This window comes from Rhopalosiphum padi, chromosome 1 (genome assembly GCF_020882245.1).
Source record: "Rhopalosiphum padi isolate XX-2018 chromosome 1, ASM2088224v1, whole genome shotgun sequence".
Taxonomy (NCBI): domain Eukaryota; kingdom Metazoa; phylum Arthropoda; class Insecta; order Hemiptera; family Aphididae; genus Rhopalosiphum; species Rhopalosiphum padi.
In genome coordinates this window covers 9,907,260-9,932,161 of record NC_083597.1, presented here as the reverse complement: position 1 = coordinate 9,932,161, position 24,902 = coordinate 9,907,260, and the positions used below count along the sequence as shown (strand labels likewise).

The window sequence follows — 24,902 nt, the reverse complement described above, 5'->3', positions numbered from 1 at the left end:
AAAAAGTTAGTTTATCGTGTCTATAAATTGTATCTAATTGTAGATTCAATATTGACATTTGTCAGATCATAGCATGTGCAATTATTACTTATGGACCATGGAAATTGGACATATAATATTAATATTATAATATTTATGCTAGACCGCCAGTTATTGTTGAATGGCGTATCAGAGGAAGAACTGACTCCCATCCCTCGGTGTAACCCATAATACCATTAAATATCATTGATAAGTACTAATACCACTATATTAATACCTATAATTTTGTCTATAGTACAGACAATACAGTAACACGTATCTACTACCTACATCATAAACTATTATTAATTATTCTAAATAGTTTCTTAGAGTATATATTTGAATACTCGATATCTACTTCTACATCTACACGTAAGTACTGAATTACTGATTATAATGGTGACTTGTAAGTGTAGTTGTAACGTTACAAAATTGTTATCTGGTTTTGGACTTGACACTTGAATATTTGATAGTGTATTTTACGATTTATCACTCGTTTATGTAACATACTAACATATAATTCGAAAGTTGTCAACGTGTGTTTTAATTAGTACTCCGTATTCCGTAATCTATTAAATTGATATCGACTTTATAAGAAAAAGTTTTTATATTTTATAAATTTTGTATCCATTAATAATCCCGTTACGGATTTATCATAATAGTTTTGGTCTTTTGGACTAAGTAGACAATAATTGTCACTGTATCTAATTAGGTACGATGTCGAACCAAATTGTAGCCAACGAGAGCAACAAGGAGAATGCACCAGAAAATGAAGAAAAGAAAATTCCCATATTTTCAATTGAAAGTATCCTTTTTATATTAATTAATTAAATTACGCATATTTAAATTATAATTTATGTTTCATTTATTTTACGCTAAATGTATAGGAATGGACAATATTAAAAACAGTTATCCTCCTCATGTACCAAAAATAAAAATAATAACTTGAGTAACCAAGGATTTTATGTGTAATGTCTTACCAAATTAATATTATATTATGATAAAGCAATTTTTCATACTCCTGTTTATAAATTATTTTTTTATTTTTTTATTTTTGCTTATCTGAAATCATTGAGATCTATCACTGCTTCTATTGAGCCTCAAACATCCTATACTGACCTTTCTCCTTCCCTGATTCCTGCTTTCTTCTTAGATTCCTACTTAAAAAATATATTTAATGTTATAATTCTCGAAAAGTTATTTAGTATCAAAGGTTACTCGTAATTAATAAGCAAAAATGTATTATTTTACTATTGCGATTCCCCAATATTACAAATTATATTAAATATAAATTATTACTTGGTATATTTTCCATTCATTATTGATTATTTTTTATGAATAATTACTTACTTATATATAAATAAAAATAGATTTGGCGACAGAACTGGAATTTAGTGAACTTAAATATATATAAAATACATTTAATATAAAAGTATTTAATTAATGTTAGATTTAATGAAATTAAAAAAAAAAATGGGTATCTAGTATTTAAATTTAAATATTCTTTAATAATATTCTAACAGTATTAAAGATTATTAAAGAAGCTCAACAGCAGCATGGCTTAAGGCACAATGATTATCAAAGATATAGGTAAATTTTAAATAGTTAATATATTTTAGATTAAAAATATTTAGAAATATTCAATTATTTATTTTTAATTTAAAGAGGTTATTGCACCAGGCGTATCAGACGTTTACGAAAAGTTATGCATTTACAACAGGGAGATCGTAGACATTTTCGTAAGAAAAATGTTACAGAAACCAATCTGACAGATGAAAGGTAAAGATATTCATGTAAATAAAAATAATCAATTATTTAATTGTAACATTCAATTAAATTTAGAGCTGTTTACATTCCATTGATGTTGGCTGAAAGAGCATGGAGTTATGCAATGCAACTACGAGTTGAAGCTAATACAGAACCGAGGAAAAAGTTCCATTTGGTATCTAGATTAAGAAAAGCTGCTAGTTATGCTATACAACTTCAAAAGCTTTGTGAGGTAGAGTTATTGTAATATTATATACCAATTAATATAAAGTTGATCATTTTTTGGGTAACAATAAATTTGCCAGCCAGAATTTATTGAATTAAATTTGAAGTTTATTAATAGGCTAAGTCAAAGGTTCCCAAACAGTGAGTAGTATACATTTATAAAAAACAATAATAAAACATAAACAATTTAATACTGAATTAAATATCTTTTATGTATAAGTATATAATACACTATTTGTCATATAATTATATACTGTACATTTATTACTCTTTTTGTTGATATTCAAATTCAAATCATTATCAGTTGGCAACAGTAGTGTCAATTGGGAAAGGGAAGGATTAGGATGCACCATTATTAATTTATATAAATAAAATAAAATTGTGTTTTAATTTTTATATTAATATTTATAATGATAATGATTATCATGATGTTGATTTTGATATAATAGCAATATGTGTAAAAGATTTTCCTATCGCTTTAATTAAAACAATAATTATTTCATTAGTAATAAGTTTACTGATTACTACATCAAATAAAAGGTTTGTTTTTATCGCTCAAAAGAGTAAAGACATATTTTGATATAATAGTAAATATTATTTACTCCCATAAATGCATATTAGTATCATGAACTTCTATTAAAATTCTGGGTTCAATCAAATATAATCTTTCCAAGAAATTTAATGTTACCTATAAAATTTGTCATACATAATATAACTACATTGGTAATAATAGACAATTACCAAATTTATCTTAGCAAACAATATTTTTAATTATTCATAATTCAAAGTATTATAATTAGGGTTAGGAACTTCTAGGAGTTTGCATGTTTTTCAATAATCATTAAAAACATAGCTAAGTAAAATATAAATTTGTTTCCTAGCAATACTAATGTATATTTAAAATGTATAGCTGCATATATTGCATAATTGACAATTATTTATATAAATTATTATTATTTAAGTTAAGTAATAAGTTTTATTATTTTATAAAGAAATACTTAATTTTAAATAGATTTTCTGGACCCGAAATATTATTATAATGGTTTTATTCATATAAAATAAATATTTTAAAATTATTGTTAATGTTTCTCGACAATCACTTGCATTGTTACTTATCGGTACATCGCAAGCGTGATTCAAAAATAATAATTAAAAAGATTTTTATTTAATACTATGATTTTTTTTTTTATGCATATTTACTATTTAGTGGTTCTTTAGCATATAAATGCATGCATGTTTCAAGGATTTTTAAGGCATGAAGTTCCTAGCCTTAATTATAATATATAAGATGTTCAAATAATATAAAAATTGTTTGTATAATATTATGTAAATGACATACATATTTTAATTCAAAGTATTTAATTAAAAAAATATAATAATTTTAGATGTTTGAATAATATGTTTTAATAAAAACAATTACATTTTAGTCAGAAAAATTTGATGCTCGGACTCAATTGGAAACTCAAGCTTATGTAGCTTGGTGTGAAGGAATGTTGCAGTTTGAATTACAAGAGTGGAAACCGGCCATTGAAAATTTAAAAAAAGCTCAGTAAGCAAACATTTTTAAGTATTACTTGTTTACAATTACAATTTTTATTAAAATATTAATCTTTGTCAATCATTAAATATCTTTCATGCAAATGTATATGTCCAAATACTGTATGTGAAATTTTAGTTTTACATTTATTAACATAAAATGTCACCTATTTTGATAACAATATTTTATTTTTCAGAATGATTTATGAAAAATTAGCATCCGCACTAAACGAAGAAGATGCTATTTTATATAGAAATCGTTATGAAGAATTAGAACCAAGCTTACGCTTCTGTGCTTATAACATTGGCAATGAGACAGATGTTAATCAACTATTACACTTACGTAATCAAGCACAAGGGGATTTATTAGTGACATTAGATGTTAGTTATTTTGACTAGTAAAAAAAGAATATCATAGTTAATTAAATAAACTATACATTTTTTATAGACTTTGATGGCACAAACAAGGGACTCATTAAGTGAAGTGACTTGGAGAAATCGTACAGTGCCTGTAAAAAATTCTCGTGTAAGAACTTTCTTATTAGCAAACCGTGATTTTAATAGTTTGTTGGACAAATGCACTACATTAGCTGAAAAAAGTGATTCATTGGAACAGCATTTAATGGACTGTAAAGATGCTATGTTAGCAATAAGGGATGACATTAAAACTGAACAGGTTAGATGTTTAAAGTTATTTTAATTTTGTTATTAGGTTTGAATTATATTGCTTTAATTGATTAATACACATTTTGTATGCAGAAAATGGATGGTTCTTCAACTTCTTCAGCATCATCATTACAGTATCTTCATACTTATTTGTCATTCATTCGTTTAGAAAGGTCAATACAGCGTAATTTGTTGTTAATTGAAAGCGCATTGGAAAATGATGGCAAACAAGGAACAGTTGTAAGTTTTAGTGCTGTTTAAAACTATAATTTATTTTTAAATAACTGTATATTCTCTTGAATTGTATCCTTTTAATTATTTATTAATAATTATTATTGTGACATAGGGAAGTAAGAAACTTCAAGACATAACTAGATTATATGAGATTTTGATACAAAATATTTTGGAGGAACAACAATTGCCTGGTTTGGAAGACGACTCAGATTTTCAAGAAAAATTGGTTATTAAAGCTAAAGCTTATAAAGCATTTAGGTATATTTTAAAATATTTCATCATAAAACTTTTCTATGTAATATTATCATCTTATTCTAAATTATAATTTATATATTATTAAAATAAATTTATAATTTTTTTTTAGATGCTATTATATTGGTCAGAGTTTAAGTACTCTGCACCGTTGGAGGGATACAATGGCTATGTATGAACGAGCATTACTTCATATATCTTCAGTTATAAATCAAGTTGATGATGATTTGAAGACGCGATTGAGTAACTTAGTGAACACCATCGAGTCTTCCAAGTATTGCGCTCATGCTCAAAGTGTTCTCGAACAGGACAATGAAGAAGAATTAGATAGTTTGAAAAATGCCAAACTTCAAAAGGTAGTATTTCAACATAATTATTGTTCAACATAATTGTTCATTTAAATACCTTAATTAATTTAGATGCCTTTAACGAAACGCTTGGACGAATACTACGAAGATTCGAGTATATTAGGTAAAGATCCAAATGTTATTAAAGTACCACCTGAAATGGAAGAAATACCGTGCAAGCCATTGTTCTTCGATGTTGCATTAAACTTTGTGCAACTTCCCGCGTTCAAAAAACAACAACAACCAGTTTCTGATCCGGCTAACAAAGAAGGAATTTCCGGATTTGTTAAAGGTCTGTGGGGTTGGGGTGGAAAAAAGAAGTGAACGTTTAATAATAAAACACATATTTTGTATTTTTGAACTTGTACAATCCAAAAATCAATATGGATAAAATACTGTACAGTCAAATATTTTATCTTTCAACATAGTTTAAATATTAAAAGTTTGTTCAAATAATGATAATAATATATTATACATCAATAAATTAATGATTAATTAATTTTTCTATATTATATATTAATTGTATACATTATAATAATAAATTACTGCTAATGAACTTAGTTTCATTGTTTTAATAACAGATATTTTTTAATATTAAGGAAAACATTGATAATGACTAATAACATGATATTTACAAATTCATAATAAATATGGTAATGGTATATTATAATGCACTCACGTATAATTTAATATTAGTTTATAAGCGACAGTAGTTACAAGAGTTGAATAACATACATATTATAATAATAATATGTATATGAATGAAAATCTTTAATTACAAATTGGCAAATCGTTTCGTGCTTTGACTCATTACATTCTGTCCGCCATGGTGTCTTAACACGTCTGTCCACTACTTTTATCTCTCCTGGCCGCATGACTTCTGGCGTGCTTCCTCAAATGATCTTTCCTGTAAAACGCACGGCCACACTCTACGCAAGCGTGTCGCTTCTCACCTGTGTGTACCACCTTGTGCAGAGTCAACTGCTCCTTGCGTTTGAATGCTTTGCCACACACCGTACAGGCATACGGCCTTTCGGAACTGTGGCTCTGCCTGTGTCTCGTCAAGTGGTCCTTGCGCTTCAGCCCGGCACCGCAAATGTCGCACACGAATCTCCGTTCCGTGGCGTGAGTGCCCAAGTGTTCCTCGAGCAAATGCTTGTCCAAATACTCGGCCCGGCATTCCGGACATCCGAACATAGTGGTGCCATCCGCGCAGCTCGTTATCCGTATCTGGCCGGGCTTCGGTTTGACCTGTGGCGGCGTTGTTGTTGTCGTTGTCGTTGTCGTCGGCGGACAGCGGTCACTTGCGGATGCGACGGTAGCGTTCGCTTGTTTGCTTTGTTTTTTCCTCTTCTTCGGGGGTTTTGTTTCGTCCCGCACGTCTTTACAGATCGACTCACCCGAGTACTTTAGGAAGTGGTGCAGCGTGAGCGTGGCCGGCAAGTGCGACAAGTAATCGGCCACGGTCGACCCGGGAGCAGCGATGCTCTGCCACGACGGTGGCATGCCGTTGGGCTGCAATGTCACCTCGCCGTCGTTGGCATAGTGCTGTTGCGACCCGGCGCCGTTGAAGTGCACCCCGCTGATGCCCGCGAAATCTTGGTCGATTTGCAGCGGACCGGAAGCGAAGTGGGTGCCAATCATGGCGAAGTCCATCTGCTGAAGTATGTCGCTCGAACGGAACGTGGAAGTCATCGCTGCTGTCGTTTATCTGTCTATCTGACTGCCTCGGTAGTTACCAATAAATCGGAGAACGCTTATCTTCAACACCGTTCCTCCGTGGACGGGACGACTCACGTCCGAGACCGCCGCTGCGATTGTTACGGGAAATTGAAAAATGCGATACAAGATGGCTGCGTTGATTTCGTATAATCAATAAAGTATTAAACATACAAAAAGAAAAACCATACGTACGCCTTTCCATGAGCAGCATTTTGGCGCCCTTTCAAACAACCCTTCCTGACCCCGTTATCAATACGCACTTGCACGACCTATACCGGCAGCGCGCCCCTTCGTCCCATAAAAGACCAACTGTGGCAAACCGTTTTAATATAGAAATCACGGCCATCACGTTTTATTTTTTAGTTTGTTTAAATTACGACCAGTATATTTACACACTCCAATCATCCCTGGCCAATGGTGGTGCCAATGTTTAAGAAAGGAAGTTGAGTCCGGGCCCACCTTTACATATTTCTGATTGGCGTATTCAGGTTAGCCGGTGTGGTATAATCGATTCGGGCAGCTAATTTTAACGAGTACATGAGTAGTTTCTCAAGTACAGAGCCGTCCCGTGGGAGGGGGGTGGCTAGGGGGCATGGTTTAAAGGGGCGCCAAAAAATTGAAATGCATAATGATAAATAAAATAGGGGGCGAATATTTTTAATTTTGCTCTGGGAACCAAATCTTAACGGCACGGCTCTGCATAAGTACCTAATTCATGAAATGATCAACGATAAAATTATAACGTACCCTGTAAAATAAACAAACTAACGAGTGACGACCAGCGAGTAATGAACATAAAATAACGTTTTTTATTAAGATAATTTACGCGTACTACTGGTTTAAAAGATATCTATATTTCATTCAGATTAATCGTATACTATAAAACGAGTTTAAACAATATAAATATTTGATGACTTAACATCTTAATTACCTACGTGTCTACGTGTATAGCTATTATAAATATTTAAGAAAATGTTTGATACATATTACGTTTAAAGGTAAAATATTTTTTATGAATATTCGGTAGGTGATTCAGATATTGTAAGTAAAAATAAATAAATATTTTATGTTTGTACTAAAAATATTTTTAAAAAAAAAGGAACTAGTTCACGTTCACGTTCCTCTTGTTAAAAAGGAACTAATTCCTTTCCTCGTTCCTTTTTAATGTGAAGTAAAATAAAATAAAATACATAGGTACATTTTTATATTATAATTGTTTTAATTTTAAAATTTTAAACATAACACATTGTTATATAGTAATAGCTTTAACTTTTGTAAACATTATCATTTTATCAATAATATCGTAAATAGGTTTATTTTTATACCTCTTTATATTAGCTACTAAATTATTTCAAAAGAAGCTATATATTTTTGATGATTTAATTACTTTTATTTAAAAAAATAAATGAACGAAGAAAAGAACGAAAAAAATAGTTCATGTTCCTCTAAAAAGTGAACGAAATTCCAATACATTCCTGATAAGTTCCTAAAAATGGAACGAAATTAAAGGAACGAATTCCTTTAAACGCGTTCCTTCCAGGAACTGACTATATTATACATATATATTTGATGTTTACCGGAACTACACATATTTATTGTGTGATTTTAATTCAAAATTGGTGTAAATTTATAAGTTTATTACGTATATACTATATACCAATTACCAATTTAGTGTATAAATTGAATTAAAAAATGTTTAGAATGCATATTTTACGTCTATAGGTACATAATATATATGTAGCACCAGTAATAAGATTTTATTAGTTTTTGCCGTTTTTGGCTAACTCAGATTCAATATATAAAAAACAAAAATATGCAGAAAATCAAAGTACACACATCTATTATAGGTGTATGAATATAATACCTATACCTATGTCTTATTTATTTTCGTAGTTATTTGAAAGGTTTAACATAAAATAAATGTATCGGAAAAATCAGTACTAGATTTTTGTAAAATCATGAAGGATCATAAATGTTTAGGATATGGAACTCATCACCCAAATAATATTCAAGCCTGGCAACAAATCTAATGTGCTAATGTGCTTTAACTAATGAGCTGAATGAGCAATATAATTTTAGGCCCAATCGATCTGTTAGTTGTTACTTCGAACTTGAGATACCGAAACCACATTATGAGCAATTATCCCATACACTGTATACACCCAACATTTAATAATCACACATTTTTAATTTCATTGATGTTTTTACTATTTATACATAATATTAATACCACAGATAACATTGATTTTTAAGGTGCTAATTACAAAACTGGAGGCGCAAACAGAGCCGTATTAATACCATTGAGCACTGTAGACACTGTGCCAACTGCCCAGAGCCTACATCAAAAGTAAGGGCTACGAAAATATAGCTAAAAATATAAAAAAAATAGTATTCACAAGTACCTATGTTATGAAATTCAATTTTTTTCCAGTGCCTAGGGCCTACGGATCCGGCCCTGGGTGCAAACCACACTAAACAATCTCCCTCCAAATCGTGACTGCTGACATAAGTTCTTTTTCACTACCTTCCCTTCATCTGTTAGGTTTTCTACCAACATTAACCTTAATCTTATGTCAATATTACCTACTATTCTAGTAATCGGATAAAACTTCTGAAAACCAGAAAACATATTCGAATTTCTCATGAAGTTTACTTGAAAACGACTTTTCTACTTTTGTGAAATTAAACTCTTACACTCTTCAATATTTCGTTTTTTAAATCTTAATTCTATATTTATCTTTAAAACTTAATTTAAAAATATAAGAATTTTAAAATAAATAACTTTATGATGAATTTAAATATATTTTCAAAAATTTTACCGAATATATAACTTAAAATTAGTACATAATATTATGCACAACTGGTAAAATAAAACTTTTAAAAGAAAACAATAATAATAATTTATATTTGTGTAGTGCAACACTTCGCTAATTCTTTTATGCTATGTCCAGTGGCGGATTTAAGGGGCACGGGTCCCCCCTTGGTAGTTATATATTCGTAGTTATAATAATTATTATAAGTCATGGTTCAGACATCAAACTGGCACCGTCTATTTTCGGATAATATAAAACGATAAAGCGATAATGATGACTGTAATCTTATCTTATCTTATATTTTATACTTGAGTTATACTTTATTTGAAGACCTACCTAACATCAAATCCTAAATATTGTGCTTATAAATTGATCACCATAAATTTATAAGCACAATAAATAGATGATAAATCTTTCATTACGTATGGGTACATACTAGACACCTTAGAAAATTGCCTATATCAAACTCCTTAAAAACAATCTTTATTTACAGTAAAAAATCATTGTATACAAAAAATAATTCTGAACAGATGCAATCAATCGGACTAAATATTAGTATAAAATATAGTATTATAGTCATTACTAACTAGATACTAAGTATATATGATTATGATGTCATCAATTATTTATATAATAGTTACTTTTTATATTATTATTATTTTTAATATCTGCTATTCTGCTAGTATAAATATGATAGCATTGGTAGCACAACGATTACAATAAAATAATGTAGGTACAGTATATAATATAAACAATCGGTATATTACCTATATAATGATAAAGCTTCCAAAACAAAAATGATTACAAGTTTTATAGCAGATAAAAATTGTGTAAATATCAATTAATGAAATCGAGGTTGAAAAAAATATTTAAAGTTTTCAGAGAATTTATTAAAATTAGACGTTTGACCTGTAAAGAAAACAAATACAATATGAGGGAGATCACAGATACTTTCATTTAAATGAAGTGTACAAAGTGGAGAATCATTTAAGCCAAGTTTGAAGGAATGATTTAATTTTAAGTACCTACGTCACATACTAAAACGATTTAATTGAACAATATTAATTATTAGTCTATAAGTTTAGGTTATTGAACAAATTTTTTTTTAATAATAAATTGGATATAATGTTTCTGTATCTCGAAGAAGTCTGCTGATATGTTTTCGCAGTATATTGCCATTATAGTAATTTATTGACTTATTGTACTCTTTTTTTGTATTTCCTATTTTAGTATTTAAGTATTTAGTATATAAATATAAATAAATACCTTGACAATAGATCGGCACAATGCACATCATAATATCATAATTTATAGTTTATATGTTTACAATATAGGTACATTCATTTTTATAGTCGCGGTAATACGTATAAATAAATCCTGGAAAAAATATTAAAGAAAACACCTCAAATTAAGAGCTGCGTAACGCTACTGACATCTGCTGTTTTGGAATTTAAATTTAATTAATTTAATGATTTATAAACTTATTTATTTATTTTGTTCATTAAATAATATATACCTATATTATCATTATTAAATATATTATTATTTATACATTGAAATTCAATGATTGAATCAGAATTTAATTAAGTATAAAAAATATATAGTACCTTGACCCAGGGTATCTATAAGGTATCTTCCAGGAGGAACGATTTTTTTATATAGTTATATTATTATATTTTACACGATGATATTTTCAAATGCATTGTTTTCGACAACAATTAGGTAATTCAACTTCTGTTTTACTAATCGTAAAATAAATTACTTTAATTATAGTAATATCATAAATCATAAAATATATATATTTAGTGATATAGCCCGATATAGGCTAGGCTGATTGACTGTCTTTGCTCAGAATTGTTTTTCGTATATAATGATAAATCATTGAATTCAAATTTAACACATCTATTGACTATTACAATGACTCATCGCATAACTATATAGGTAAAAAATTTTGAAAAAGGCTTTGATAATATTAAAATTCACCAAAAATTATATGAAATAATGCATTAAACGGTCAAAGCCCAAGTACGAGTATTATATACATTCCATAAATTTAACTAAAAAATAGATAATAGTCGGCAAATTTTCTGACGAGTAAGCGGACTTTGGCGTCGAAATCCAATTCTATATCGTTCTATGACCAACTTGAACTGAATCCTATAATTATATACAAAGGACTTGTATTGCTTTAAACGACTGAAGCTGTATTTGTCTGGCATAAGCTTCTGTGATGTAATCTGCAAGATTTAAGATGTACTACAAATAATACTACATATCTAATATTATATAATCTCTAGCGGTGGTCGTAACCGATTACAAAATTCTGCAGTACGCAGATTTCGAGTTAGTACGAATCTCATCAAAAGTATGACTTTGACATAATAGGTATAGGTAGTATACCGCAATGCTGGTACGCGAATGTCAAATGATGATGTCTTCGAAAACACAGACAGATATTTATATTACATACATTGCGTATTTGTGTATGATGGACGAGACACTATAGTCAGTAAAGATGCTGTATAATATGGCGCAACAAATGAAAATGTGCGTTAGGCTTATCGAGACCGGATCGGGCGGGCATATACGTGCGATCGAATACGACTACAATAGACATTGAGTTCACGGGCGGTCAAAACAGATGTGAGAACAATATTTTAGGACGCCACACCCGAACAATATGCAGGTATAGTTTCCGTCTTGCAACATTATACAACATAACATAAAATTTGTTTTCAACAGTACCGATTTTGAGTAGTAACCTGTAATAACTGAAGGAATAAATGTATTTCCAAGCTTAAAAGAATAAGGAGGTTTCTATATGATAAGTGCATTTTCGCACGGGTTTTTACAATTTTTAAATTACTTGTTTAAAAATTAAAATATCGTAAAAAATCAAAAACATATGTGAAAACATAGATAATATTCTTAGTATTAAATCTTATAAGTTATAATATATCAATTATCTACCCACTATTGTTAAAGATTATTATACAAAATTGGAACTGTTTATTAAAGTTTGAACACATATATTTGCCATGTCGTACGTTTGTAACTTTGTAAGACTAATCAGAGTCGTGCCGTGGGGGGGGGGGGGCTAGGGCGCATGATTTAAAGGGGGCGCCAAAAAAATTAAAATGCATAATGTATTCTTAAAAGTAATTAAAAGGTGTTCCAAAGTATAAAATAGTAAATAGTTATTTTTATAATAGGGGTATATCGTCTGTATAACGGCCAGTTATTACTAGGGCTGTGAATTTGACATTTGTAGAGAAGTGCATTTTTTTCGGTGACTGAAATATAGCTTTATAATACAAGTACATAACTTAAATTATGTAACAACAAATCCATTTATAAAACTTTTATTTTGTATTTTTTTTGCCTTTTTAGACCATATTTTTCTTTTTTAGTTCATTTTCCGGTATTTTTAATTAAATTCAGTCAACTAATATCTATGAAAACCTTTTTTGTTTTACACAGCTTGTAAATAGGCACGTCAAATTTATATTTTCAACTTAAAAATCAAAAGTCAAATAAAATCAGGTAACTTATTTATATATTTTTTTTTTATTAATAAATACATATAATATACTATAATTTTTGGCATTTTAAGTGCATATTTTAATGTTTTTTGGGGCATTAAATTCACAGCCCTAGATATTACTATAACAGTGTTTGAATTGGGAAAAAAATAAAAAGGGGATGTAAGTGTGAAAAAAATGTATACCCACTTGCCACTTGCATATTTAAATATCTTACTACCTTTATTGATTTGGATAAAATTAGAAGAAAAGGTATGGGTAAATATTTTTTTTATAAACAGGGATTTGTATCCGTCCCCTCTTAATTCAAGAACTGATTAAGACGATTAGGTACTAGTCGTTCCAACATAAAGTCCGCTTTCGTGTTTAAGAATGTGAAAAAGATACCAATTCAATCTGCTTGCATTTTTAGTTCTTTTTCGTTCGTACAAGGACTAAATGTGTAAAAATTCTCGAATGATTAAGACGACCATTGATTAAATACATTTTTTTGTATTTAATCAATGAGTAGGTGATATTAAAAAATGTAATTGATTTATATCACATACCTATCCTAATAGTTTTTTAGCTCTCCAATAGTGTATAGTTCCTTCTACAAGTGTCTGGGTCTATGTTTTTATAATTTATTTATCATTATAACGATACCTATTATTTATTACCTACGTATAATGTATAAATAATACGAAAAAAACGCCGCGTTCCAATCTCCCGAGAATACATGATCGTTTAAAGCAGACTAGAGGGCCTTGTCATTAGCCTGCAACACTTAGGAGGTGATGTCTCTGACCACTCAAGAATTTCTGTTTTTTCAATTACTGCTAAGGCGTGTTGACGTTTATATATCAACATATTGTACTTGAATTGTTTGACACATCTGAGGATTACTGATTAACAATAAAAACTGTTACACCCATTCCTATCTGACACACTTCCAAGTCGTATTAATTGACCAATAGCATCGACCATCATCGTGGATAACATAGCCAAATAATATGTATACTGGGTCAGACAGCAGATATAGGTATGGTTATACACACTAACTATATAATTTAACAAATTCAATAGCCATTTGCAATTTTTTTGCTTTCTACTTTACTAGCAGATAATAATGTATAATGACCTTGATGCCAGTCAAAAAATTTGAAAATTGAGGTGTTTGGACACTGTGGACGATTCTAAAAAATAAACTACTGGTTAGAATTGTATAAATATGTATGTTTTTTTATTCATGGTCAAAATCAACACGAAACAAAACATATTTTTAGTATAATTAAAAAAAAAGGGGGGATTTAGAAATTACTTGAATAAAAAAATAATAGGGTGATGCAAGGTTGGACAAGTTAACTAATTATTTTAACTCGTTAAGTTAATCCAGAAAAATGTAAGTTTAAAGTTAAAAGCTACTTTTTTTATTTATTTCTCGTTAAAAGTTAAATTGAAAAAAAAAAGTAACTTACTTTAGTTAAAAATAATTTTTTTTTCTTTTTTACGTGTAAAATTAATTACATGAAAGGTCATAGGAAACAATATGAATAAAATGTTATGAACAAATAATAATTGTTGACGACACAACAAATTTATTGCTTGATAGTTAATATATTAAAATCATTCTGGGTTTTCTCGTTAAGTTAGAAGTTACTTACGAAAATAAAAGTAACTCGTTAAGTAACTTAGTTAAATTTAACATAATTTTTTAACTCGTTAATGCCCAGCTTTTGGGATGATGTGACAAAAACGATTAATTAGCTATATAATTTTCTCTTTGAAATATCATACCTGGAATTAGAGTGACATAAAAATAAAAATGTCACCATTTCTAAGGCAATAGAAAATTATAGACATTTTCAAGATTAAATTTGGTATAAATAAAAAAAAAAACACTTGTTACCTTAAGTAAACCATCAATAAATACACAAATCACATGCATTTATTTTTATAAGTAAAACTAAAACAAAGAAAAATATGTTGTTAATCATTGATAATAAATGCATGTATTATTTAAAACCGTTTAACCAAAAATATTAAGACAAATTATAATGTAAACTGAATTAAATAAAAATGAATTAACCTAGCCCATACAACCAACAAAATTAATGTATTATATTTATACAATACAAAACATTCCTTACACATAAGTATAAATGTTAACATAAATATAAAAGTGATAGTAATTATTAGTTAATAACATTCAATTTTTCTGAAATTTTAACTAAAAAATATGTGAAATTGTCCTCATTCATATGGCTAACAAAAATAGCTGTATAAAAATTCATATCAAGTAAAAAAAATATTGTCATTTTTGTTGTAACATTTTAAGATCTAGATGATGATATGCACCTCTATTTACACTGTAACTTATCACATAGTTCACATTTAAAATTATAGAACATTAAACATATTATCTAGTATGTGAATTACATTTTTTTTTTGGTTTAGACAATTTTAATTGACAACATAACAAAAACAAAAAATAATCTTAATACAAAATAACGGATTTCTTAGGTTACATTAAAATTACTTAACTTATTGTGAACATACATAAACTAACATTGTATTATTTTACCCTCAAATCAAATTATTATTGCTAAATTTCTAAAATCATAGTGTACATTGTTTATAAATATGCATGAGTACATACATACATATACATATTATATGTATGCATGGAAACTACAACTTATCACATAATTAATATCTGATATCTTTAAGACATTACAGAAAAGCCATAGACATAAATTAAATTTAGTTTTTTTTGTATCACAGTGCTTACTTAAAAAAAAATAAAGTATTAGATGTTTTTAAAAGCATTAATTTACAATTTATTAAAAAATTATAGACTTAACTTTTAATTATATTTGGTAATAAAATATATGTAATTTACCAAACTTTGGTCAATTATAGTATCAAACACATTTTAAATCAATTATTTAATATAAAACTAATTGTATTGATAATGTACGATTTTTCTATTAAAGAATGTGGTTAAAAAAGTCATAATATAATAAAACATAAAAAAAAAATGAAACTATCAAGCATTAATAGGAAATGTACACATTAACTGTTCAATAAATTAAAAAATATATCATATTGTTATAAATAATTTAATTTAATTTAAATGTAGAGCATGCTACATTTATATTCAAGTTTTTGTTAATAAAGTAAAATATATTATTATTATACTTTAGACATAAATATTTTAATAATAATATAACAAACAATAAAATGTTTAGTAAAAAATAAAAATAACATGTTTACACAATATTTCCATCAATAATAATGAAAGTTAGAAATATACAATTTCGTTATAAATAAAATAGACTATACAGTTTTTATATAATAATTTTTAATTACCTTAATGTTTTAAAATTTAAAAAAATATAAAATATGTCGTCTATTATTCTGCTTTTAGTACTGCAGATTAATCTATATTTTAGGTTTTAATTTTGTCAATGGGATGAATTATGTATCTTCAACAAATAAAGAAGGGTGAGCAAGATTGGTTTTTTTTATTGTTTTATCCTATTTACTTGAAATAAGCAATGAGTCTTTTCTCCTCACAATCTTCTATTTAACCAAAATGTATTCAAAATTCAATAATAATATGATGATATAATTATAGTAAAATAAAATATTATAACTTGATGATCTTAAATAATATTATGCGTCAATATAATGAAAAGGCTAGGTTAACGGAAAATTTTAGTTGACATTTACTTTTGACAGTCAGAAATAATAAAATATAATATGTTTGTATTAATAAAATATTGAAACTCACAAAACTATTTGCTGTTCATGCAAAACAATGTCATCCATGTAAATTTTATTATTTACAATATTGAGCACATCTGTTTCTATATAATTGTTAAAAAAAATAATGGAAGTTATTTTTGGTAGAATTTAAAAATAGTATCATATTATATATGTTAACATTGATTTTAGATCAAATGACTTTTAGGAAACGATTAATATAGATTACCAATAGTATACTTGCATTATTATGGTGGCTCCTGTTTAATTGTCACCTTGGCAATTGAAAGTATAGGTCATTGAGATTGATGGTGTAGTAAACCAAGTGCTTCCCTAGCATCAGACTGAGTCAAAACAATACTATCATTTTCTCTTGAATCTTCTGCTGGTTCTAGTTTAGTAATAACGACTTGATGGTGTTCCACATGTGGTGGAGATGGACTATGATGTTGTTGTCCTACAGCCTCTATGATCATTTCTTGTTGGGCTATATTTGGACTATTTGGTTGCTGTTGCTGTTGTTGTTGTTGTTGTTGTTGTTGCTGCTGTTGTTGTTGTTGTAATTGTTGCTGCTGCTGCTGTTGTTGAATCTGCTGTTGCTGCTGCTGTAGTATAATCAACTCTTGTTCAGTAAGTTTTTGGTTGCCTTTGGTGATGACAATTTGATGATCACTTGGAGGGGTAGGGCTGTCGTGTCTTCCACTAGCAACAGCATCAATTATCATTTCTTGATGAGCCAAGTTAATGATTGGTCCTGAATGACTTTGATTTTGGATAAGCTCGGGGACGGACATTTTTTGACGATCTGATACTGTTACTTGTTCTGCCATTTGTTGAAGAGCTGCATGTTCTTCTTTTAAACGTTTAGTAATATGACTTTGAGTATGTTTTCTTAAATGGTCTCGCCGATAAAAACCTTTACCACAATCCTGACATACTTCAGTTTTTACACCAGAGTGGATCACAGCATGTAAATTTAAATGCTCTTTTCTTTTGAAACCTAAATTATAAGAATTTTTATTACTTTATATTATGCATTATATATATTTTTATTTAACAATGACTGATTATAATAAACAAAATTTACCTTTACAACAAACATTACAAACAAATGGACGTTCTGGATTATGACCTAATTTATGTCGTTCTAGATGTTCTTTTCGTTTAAGTCCAGCACCACATAAGTCACATATAAATCTCCTTTCTATTTTATGAGCAACTAAATGTTGTTCAAGCATTTCTTTATCGGGGTAAGCCATACTACATTCTGGACAACAAAATAGAAGTGTACCATCTAAGGCAGTTGCAATATGTATTTGACCAGGTCGTGGTTTTCGAGCAGCTGGTGGTTTCTTTTTGTATTTTTTTTTTCTTTTACCCTTTTCCTAAAAATGTAAACAATATTTTGTTAAGAACTGGATTAGTTAACTAGGATAAAACTTTTGTTTAAACACATTATTTTAAGAAAACACTGAGCTGTAGATATTTAAAAAAATGTCATATTTTCTTTAATTGGTACTTTCTACATCTATAGAAAAATATTTTATTCAAATTCACAAAAATTAACATACAAGAAGAATATTTTCATACTAATATTAAAACTAAGTTTTTGTAGCATTTTAATATCAGTTAAATTAATTAATATGGGTGATGAGAAATGAGATCATAATTACCCCACTATTGGTATCTTCGTAAACTACCATTTCACTATTGCCATCATCTTGGTTACCAGATGATTCCATACTATCTCTTTTATTATTGTCAGGTGAAAATTTTAAAAAATGTCCAAGAGGTATATTATCGTGATTCATTGAAATATAATCAGCCAATGAAACAGAATTATTTGAATTAGATGAGTAAGTCATAACATATTGATTTGCTGGAAGTAAAATAATTTATTAAATTTTTAATTCAATAAAATACATTTTGATATTTTTATTATTACCTGGATCTTGTTCATTTTGAATTCTTAATCGTTTGTCCGCCTGATTATCTTTTTGATCGCCAATTAGTTTGTTGTCTTGCTGATTACGCCGCACAACCATGTCTTGATTTACCACTACTGCTAATGGAAATGGTAAACCATTACTATCTGTGCCGCTTTGTTCGATAATTACTGGTTTGACATCTTGAATCATATCCTAACACATTTAAAATAATACATGTATTTACTATTTATCATGTAAAACATCAAATGAATAACATAATCAATGGAAAGTAATTACTTGGTCTTCTTGAACGTCTTGTAATAAATCAGACGATTGCATTGAATCATTGTTGTTGTTATGTATTTGGTCATTTGAAACATCACCTTCTTGCTGCAACTAATACAATAAAAAAATAAAAATAGAAAACAATTTAAAGATGAGTGACACTAGAGCAAACTTAAATCATCACTTCCAAAAACAGGGTCAATTATAGTAAAAATTGGTGATGTAAAATAACTAAGACATTAGTTATGTTTTTAAAAGATATTTTCATCAAACCAAAGACTAAAAATAATACTATCATAAAATATTTAGGTTTTATAAACAGTTTTTTTGGCCAAAAAATTAAGCATCTATTTCTCATTTATTTATTAATTTATTATATGAGATGACTAACCTGAAGTTGAATGGTTCCATTGTCTTGTTGTTGGTTATATGCTAGTTGTAATACTGGACCAAAAACAGGCAAAAGTTTATCGCCAGATATACCACCTTGCCCAACTACTTGAATTTGTATAGTTTGGCTTTGTTCTCCAGGCTTAGAACCAGGAACAGTTATGGGAATAGTAAATATCTAAATAAAAACATTATGAATATTAAAAAATATATACATAAATTAAAAATAATATTTAACATACTTGTCCTTGTTGATTAGATGATCCAACTCCTGCTAGATTTACAGCAAAACCATTTGAATCCAGAGGCCTCAAATAAGTTACACCTGCTTCATCACTGTTCAATAGTGCAACAACTTGTCCACTAGTATTAGAAGTATTAACTACTGTATTAGTGTTAGCTGTATCAGTTTGTTGTTGAACATTTGTATATTTGTTTCCTGAATTCACTTGAGTCATGTTTGCACTTGAACAGGTATTAAATGAAGTTGCCGGCGCAGCGGTCACAAATGTAGGATAACTTCCAGTATTCATACTTTAATCTAAAATAAAAATAATTAATTATTTATACATACATGCAAAATAATTAAATATTCTAAGCAAACATAATTGAAATGAAAATAAATAAAAGTTCAACAATAAAATTAACTTGTGAATATATTTTTATTATCATTCCATTATTAGTTCAAACTTGTGAAATCAAAATAAAAACAGGAATTCAAATCTTGATATAAATATACATATTTATAAATAAGAAAATATATAAGATGAACGGACATTTTTATTATCAGTACCCAACACTAGCATTGTATTAAACTAAATTTATTCTCTAACTAAATATTTAATCACTGACAATATAAATTTAAAAAAAAATGTTTGGTAATCAGTTTAAAACAATTTCCAACTAACGACGAAGTTAATACCTATATACATTTAAAACTAAAAATTTGTTTAAATTGTTAAAAATAATTCATGATAATGCTATTTATTGTCACCTTATATAATAATTTCATAACATAAAGTCTGTTATTAAATATTTTGAATATTATTATATATTTTTTATATTATTTACCATATCTATACAAGATATACTTATCAAACTTGGAATTTAAAAAAAGTTCACAAAATCAGATAAAATATTTATCTATTTTAATTTTTAAATATTGTTTTGTAATTGATTATTTAATGTAATAGATTTTATAATTTTCTTTGTTATAGAAGTTATGTAAATATATTTAACCTAATATAAATTTATTAAAATTAATTAAGCCTTAAATATTAGTAATTTAAAACTCATGATTTTATTGAATAGATAGGTACTTTCATATGGAATAAATATAGAAATCTAAATTAGAAATTTCAAGGTCTATTAAATCATTATATAATGAGGCAATTAAGAAAACTTTTAAGAAAATAATTGTACTTCAAGTTTTATTTAATAATATATTTTTTTCAATGATTTTCTAAGAAATTGATTGTGCATTTAAAGGTAAGAGCATACAATGCATTTTAATAACATAGAAATGTTATTTCTTTATTATAAAAACCAATAATACACTTAATAATTGATAATAAGACAAACACTATTTAAAACAGATTAACTGTAAAAATATTTATAAATTGCTTTAGAGAATTCTAATATGATATTAATTGCTTTTACCTAATACTATTCACATTTAAATTTTATTTATTAAATATTATGTTAATATCTTTCATACAATTAAGGACAGCAAATTTATATATTTCTAAATTGTTTAAAAATAATATTAATCAAGAATACAAAATCAGTAAGAATATTATTTATACTTAAATATTGCAGGTACAAGGTATAAGGTCAAATTAAATAGGTATCCATGTTACTTTTATTAATTTCTAAGGTAAACAGTCAAATTGAAAAATGTGATTATTACCATAATTTAAGTTTAATTTTTAAAGACCTAAAAATTATTACGGTCATACTTTATTAAATCATTACTTTAGGAAGGTCATTGATACATAACTACATAAGCCATAATTTAACTTTATACATTTTAAAGGTATTAAAATTTATTTAACAATAAAAACAATTTTTTTTAAGTACCATTTTAGTATGGTGTCTCTGGTTAATTGTATATAATGAATACCTTTTTTTTTTTTTTTTTTTTGGATTGAGGATTAGCTACAAAATATTAACAAATTATGTTAGTCTGATAAGATCTCCAATGTTTTTATAACTAATTAAATTATTTTATTTTAATATTATTACGACTGAATTAAGTTACTTAGTACTTTGTCCTTATTAAATACATATGATATTATTAAAATTCAACATATAATTTAAGAAGCAGGAAGTATAAAATCATACAATGAATTATGAATTGTTCAACAGACAATATCAAAGACTTAAGAAAACAAAACAATTGCAATTTTAAGAGTGAAGTAAACATATTATATTTAAAAAATTATTATATTAAAATTTCTAGAATCTATCATGAAAATATTATTTTCTCAATAAATAATCGACGGATACACAAAATCAGAGTATAAATTCTTTGGACAAATTGACAATCTCAAAATTAATTTGACCACTAATATCTCTTATTGGCAATATAAAAGTAATAAAATGGGAAGTTAGATAATTAATGTCTGTCCTATAAATAAATGTACACAATTATAATTAATTTAATACCTATACCTACACATAATATAATTTATACTCAATAATATTATATACAATATTTAGTATTAAAAATCTGAAGAGCCATGATATATCTATTAACTGGTATAATATTTAAGGTAATTTTAAGTAAGAGTTGTTCACAAATTAGAATGTTAGTAAATACTTAGTTATTTTAAAATATCATTCATTGTTTATATTTACTACCTTAAAGAAAACAATATTGTTTAAAATTATTTTTTCATAATATAATGCTTATGTTGGTATAATGATTATGTAGAAAAAACAATAGATCGGTGTGTCATAAATAAATAATAATAATAATGATAAAAACAGTAATAAGCAGCAGCGCAAAAGGATTTATGCGCTAGAAATGTAAAACAAAGACATTTTTTATATTGTGTGTTATTGAAATTGAGCAATGATACTTTATACACAAGAATTGGAAAAAAAAACACGGGAAAATAACAAATGCAAATGTGTCGTCGGCAATCGTTGCTATCGAAGACATTTATGGTTACATAATTATTTTGCGAAGAAAAAAATACCAATAGACTCGATTAATCATTAAAAAATCAATTGAAAATACGAGATAAAAAAAGTGCCAGACATCGAGTGGGTAGATAACAGAGAACCGAGGTTTTAATGACATTGTACCGAAAATAAATAAATAATGTGATAGACCACTAAGAGTAAAAAAAAAAAATGAAAATGCATACAGATCCGAATCTCGTTTAGAGGAAGTAGTGGTGTCGTCGTCAGATACCACTGGTTATCCGGAAGAGGAGAAGGACGACGATGACGAGTGACGGAAAACGACAAAATTAGATCATCGATTGGAAAAATGGAAAGAGTACCTTTTTGTTTTAGGCTGGATGTAATAATACCGATGTGGTTCGTACTTAAAAATACTACAACGGTATCATTACTACACCGCTGTTCGTTTCGTATGCGGCGCTGAAAACAACGAAAACATTAAAAAAACGTCGACGCGGACCGACGTCTGTAAAAATCTACTCTTGTCTGTCCCACAGATTTTTCTCGAATTTGTCGCGAACGCGTCCCGAAAAACGTACACGCGTACGAATGCGTTTTTTACGAAAGGTAAATCGCGCGCAGGCAAACAGGGCCCAAACGCACACGCGTACGTACAGTTCTCGCAAACAAACACACACACTCGCTTGCCAGCAATGTAATAATAAAAATATAAAATATATATTATTATTACTATAGTAGACGGTCGTACAAACCGTACGTACACGCTTTCACTTTCTACTATCCAGTCGCGTGTATAATGAGCGGAGGAACGGAATGGAAAAAAAAAAATTGTATTATTCTAAAGAACCAGGATGTGACTATCATATGCCGCAAGACCTACTTATCGGTACGGAAATATTTTATAAAAATCGGCCGCCTGTACTTTCTCGAGACGCGCGCGCCGCGGTCCTCTCGTCATCGTTATATATAATTTTAATAACGTGCGATCGAAGGGCGCGCGCGTTCCGATCGCACACGGTCCATGGATTCGCGCCCCCAGGTTTCCAAGGGTTAGAAAAAAACGGATCCTTCAGAAGATTTCGGTTGTTCTCCGAACGATCGAGATCGACGACGACTACGGCACGATACCACCGTTGGCGTGCGAGGTGCGTACCGTTATCTCGCGGGAAAAGAACGCGACGGCGCGTTCGATGCGATTATATAAAAAAAAAAAAAAAACACGACAACGGGAAAAAATAATAAAAATGCTCCTAGGAGAGGGACACCTCGAGCGCGCTTGGAGGGCGGATGGGCGGGCGGGTGACGGCACACCACCGTTGACCCAAGTCGGGATGAAAACGCGTACGCACACGCACACGCACCGCCGTCCACACATACATGTGCGGGCCACCACTACGTAAAGGTAGGGGCAGAGCCATTTTGGAGAGAAGGCCCTGTGTTGTACGTGAGCGGGGACGACGCGGCGGCGGCGGCTACTCACACGGATGATACTCACACGCGACGGCGACGGCGACGACGCTCAGACGTCAGCTTTCGGTGGCTCCGATTTGACGTCTTTTTCGCAGCGATACCAGACGACGGGGGAGGCAGCTTTTCAGGCAACGGCGGCGACAGCGGCAGCTCGTTTTATGTACAATATAATATTTTATTATGTACAACAACAACAATAATAATAGTAATAATAATAATATGTTCGGTATTGGTTTTCGTGATTCGTTTCGCGGGCATAAATCAAAAAACTATAATGGATAAAATATAAAATACATAATATATACGTATGTTGTATATATTCTGATTGAAAAAAAAAATAATAATAATAAAAATAATAAAAACACTAACACTACATAACGCGCGCGCGCTGCTCGATTGTCGTAGACGTGAACACGGGCCGCCAGTTAAAAACTACGGAATACCTTTCGCCGTCCACGTACACGCCATTGCGAATGGACGTTTTCACCGAGGCGACAGTGCCGCCACACGGTCCGACCGTCAATTCTCCGGCCTCGGGCGGCGACGCGGTATTACCGTGTCGGGGCCGCCCGCGGACGGTGACGACCGGTTCTCGACCTTGGGGTGGCGGCCGCGTTTTTTACTTGTTGAACGCCGTCGGGTTACGACGCACCAGGCTATTACAGTAGTAGTCCTATGGTGCTTTGCCCTCCTCGCGGGAGGCCCCCTTATCAGCTACTAGTGGGCAAACGTGCGCTCTGTTGGTCACACTGTATTTACCGTTATGTTACGGCGACGACGACGTCCGGAAACTAGAAAGGCGCGCGA

General features: G+C 29.2%; 3 protein-coding genes across 6 annotated transcripts; 1 reads left to right on the top strand and 2 right to left on the bottom strand.

Annotated features, from left to right (window-relative positions):
• The first annotated feature begins 305 nt into the window (after positions 1 to 305).
• Positions 306 to 5,605, top strand: LOC132928989 (signal recognition particle subunit SRP68). Its single transcript, XM_060993989.1, has 12 exons — positions 306 to 390; positions 731 to 823; positions 1,542 to 1,608; positions 1,684 to 1,797; positions 1,861 to 2,017; positions 3,438 to 3,559; positions 3,744 to 3,927; positions 3,995 to 4,222; positions 4,306 to 4,452; positions 4,559 to 4,704; positions 4,811 to 5,054; positions 5,118 to 5,605. Exons 2-12 carry the CDS (start codon positions 736 to 738, stop codon positions 5,367 to 5,369), a joined length of 1,749 nt encoding a protein of 582 aa, XP_060849972.1. The 5' UTR covers positions 306 to 390; positions 731 to 735; the 3' UTR covers positions 5,370 to 5,605.
• Positions 5,373 to 6,923, bottom strand: LOC132929013 (replication initiator 1-like). Its single transcript, XM_060994038.1, has one exon. It carries the CDS (start codon positions 6,738 to 6,740, stop codon positions 5,880 to 5,882), a length of 861 nt encoding a protein of 286 aa, XP_060850021.1. The 5' UTR covers positions 6,741 to 6,923; the 3' UTR covers positions 5,373 to 5,879.
• Positions 6,924 to 15,027: 8,104 nt separating this feature from the next.
• On the bottom strand, positions 15,028 to 24,587 carry LOC132917358 (zinc finger protein squeeze-like). 4 transcript variants are annotated; one of them, XR_009660271.1, is made up of 9 exons: positions 24,121 to 24,585; positions 19,715 to 20,013; positions 19,474 to 19,650; positions 19,095 to 19,193; positions 18,815 to 19,010; positions 18,543 to 18,748; positions 17,957 to 18,254; positions 17,114 to 17,869; positions 15,028 to 16,973 (listed from the first exon to the last, which is right to left on the bottom strand). XR_009660271.1 is itself a non-coding variant. In XM_060978067.1 (8 exons), the coding sequence occupies exons 2-8, from the start codon at positions 20,003 to 20,005 to the stop codon at positions 17,166 to 17,168; spliced, it is 1,971 nt and encodes a 656-aa protein (XP_060834050.1). In that variant the 5' UTR covers positions 20,006 to 20,013; positions 24,106 to 24,587; the 3' UTR covers positions 15,028 to 17,165. The 4 variants fall into 4 exon arrangements, 3 of the variants coding, with proteins under 3 accessions (XP_060834050.1, XP_060834049.1, XP_060834051.1); XM_060978067.1 differs by having other exon boundaries at positions 15,028 to 17,869; positions 24,106 to 24,587; XM_060978066.1 differs by having other exon boundaries at positions 15,028 to 17,869.
• Positions 24,588 to 24,902: the final 315 nt, after the last annotated feature.

What these genes read in the sequence shown, in the direction of transcription:
- LOC132928989 (XM_060993989.1), top strand. Translation starts at nt 736, where the DNA reads ATGTCGAACCAAATTGTAGCCAACGAGAGCAACAAGGAGAATGCACCA. An exon ending in ACCAATCTGACAGATGAAAG is followed by an intron (nt 1,798 to 1,860) that starts GTAAAGATATTC and finishes AATTAAATTTAG; the next exon opens with AGCTGTTTACATTCCATTGA. An exon ending in GAAAATTTAAAAAAAGCTCA is followed by an intron (nt 3,560 to 3,743) that starts GTAAGCAAACAT and finishes TTTATTTTTCAG; the next exon opens with AATGATTTATGAAAAATTAG.
- LOC132929013 (XM_060994038.1), bottom strand. Translation starts at nt 6,740, where the DNA reads ATGACTTCCACGTTCCGTTCGAGCGACATACTTCAGCAGATGGACTTC.
- LOC132917358 (XM_060978067.1), bottom strand. Translation starts at nt 20,005, where the DNA reads ATGAATACTGGAAGTTATCCTACATTTGTGACCGCTGCGCCGGCAACT. An exon ending in CATCTAATCAACAAGGACAA is followed by an intron (nt 19,651 to 19,714) that starts GTATGTTAAATA and finishes GTTTTTATTTAG; the next exon opens with ATATTTACTATTCCCATAAC. An exon ending in AAGACGTTCAAGAAGACCAA is followed by an intron (nt 19,011 to 19,094) that starts GTAATTACTTTC and finishes TAAATGTGTTAG; the next exon opens with GATATGATTCAAGATGTCAA.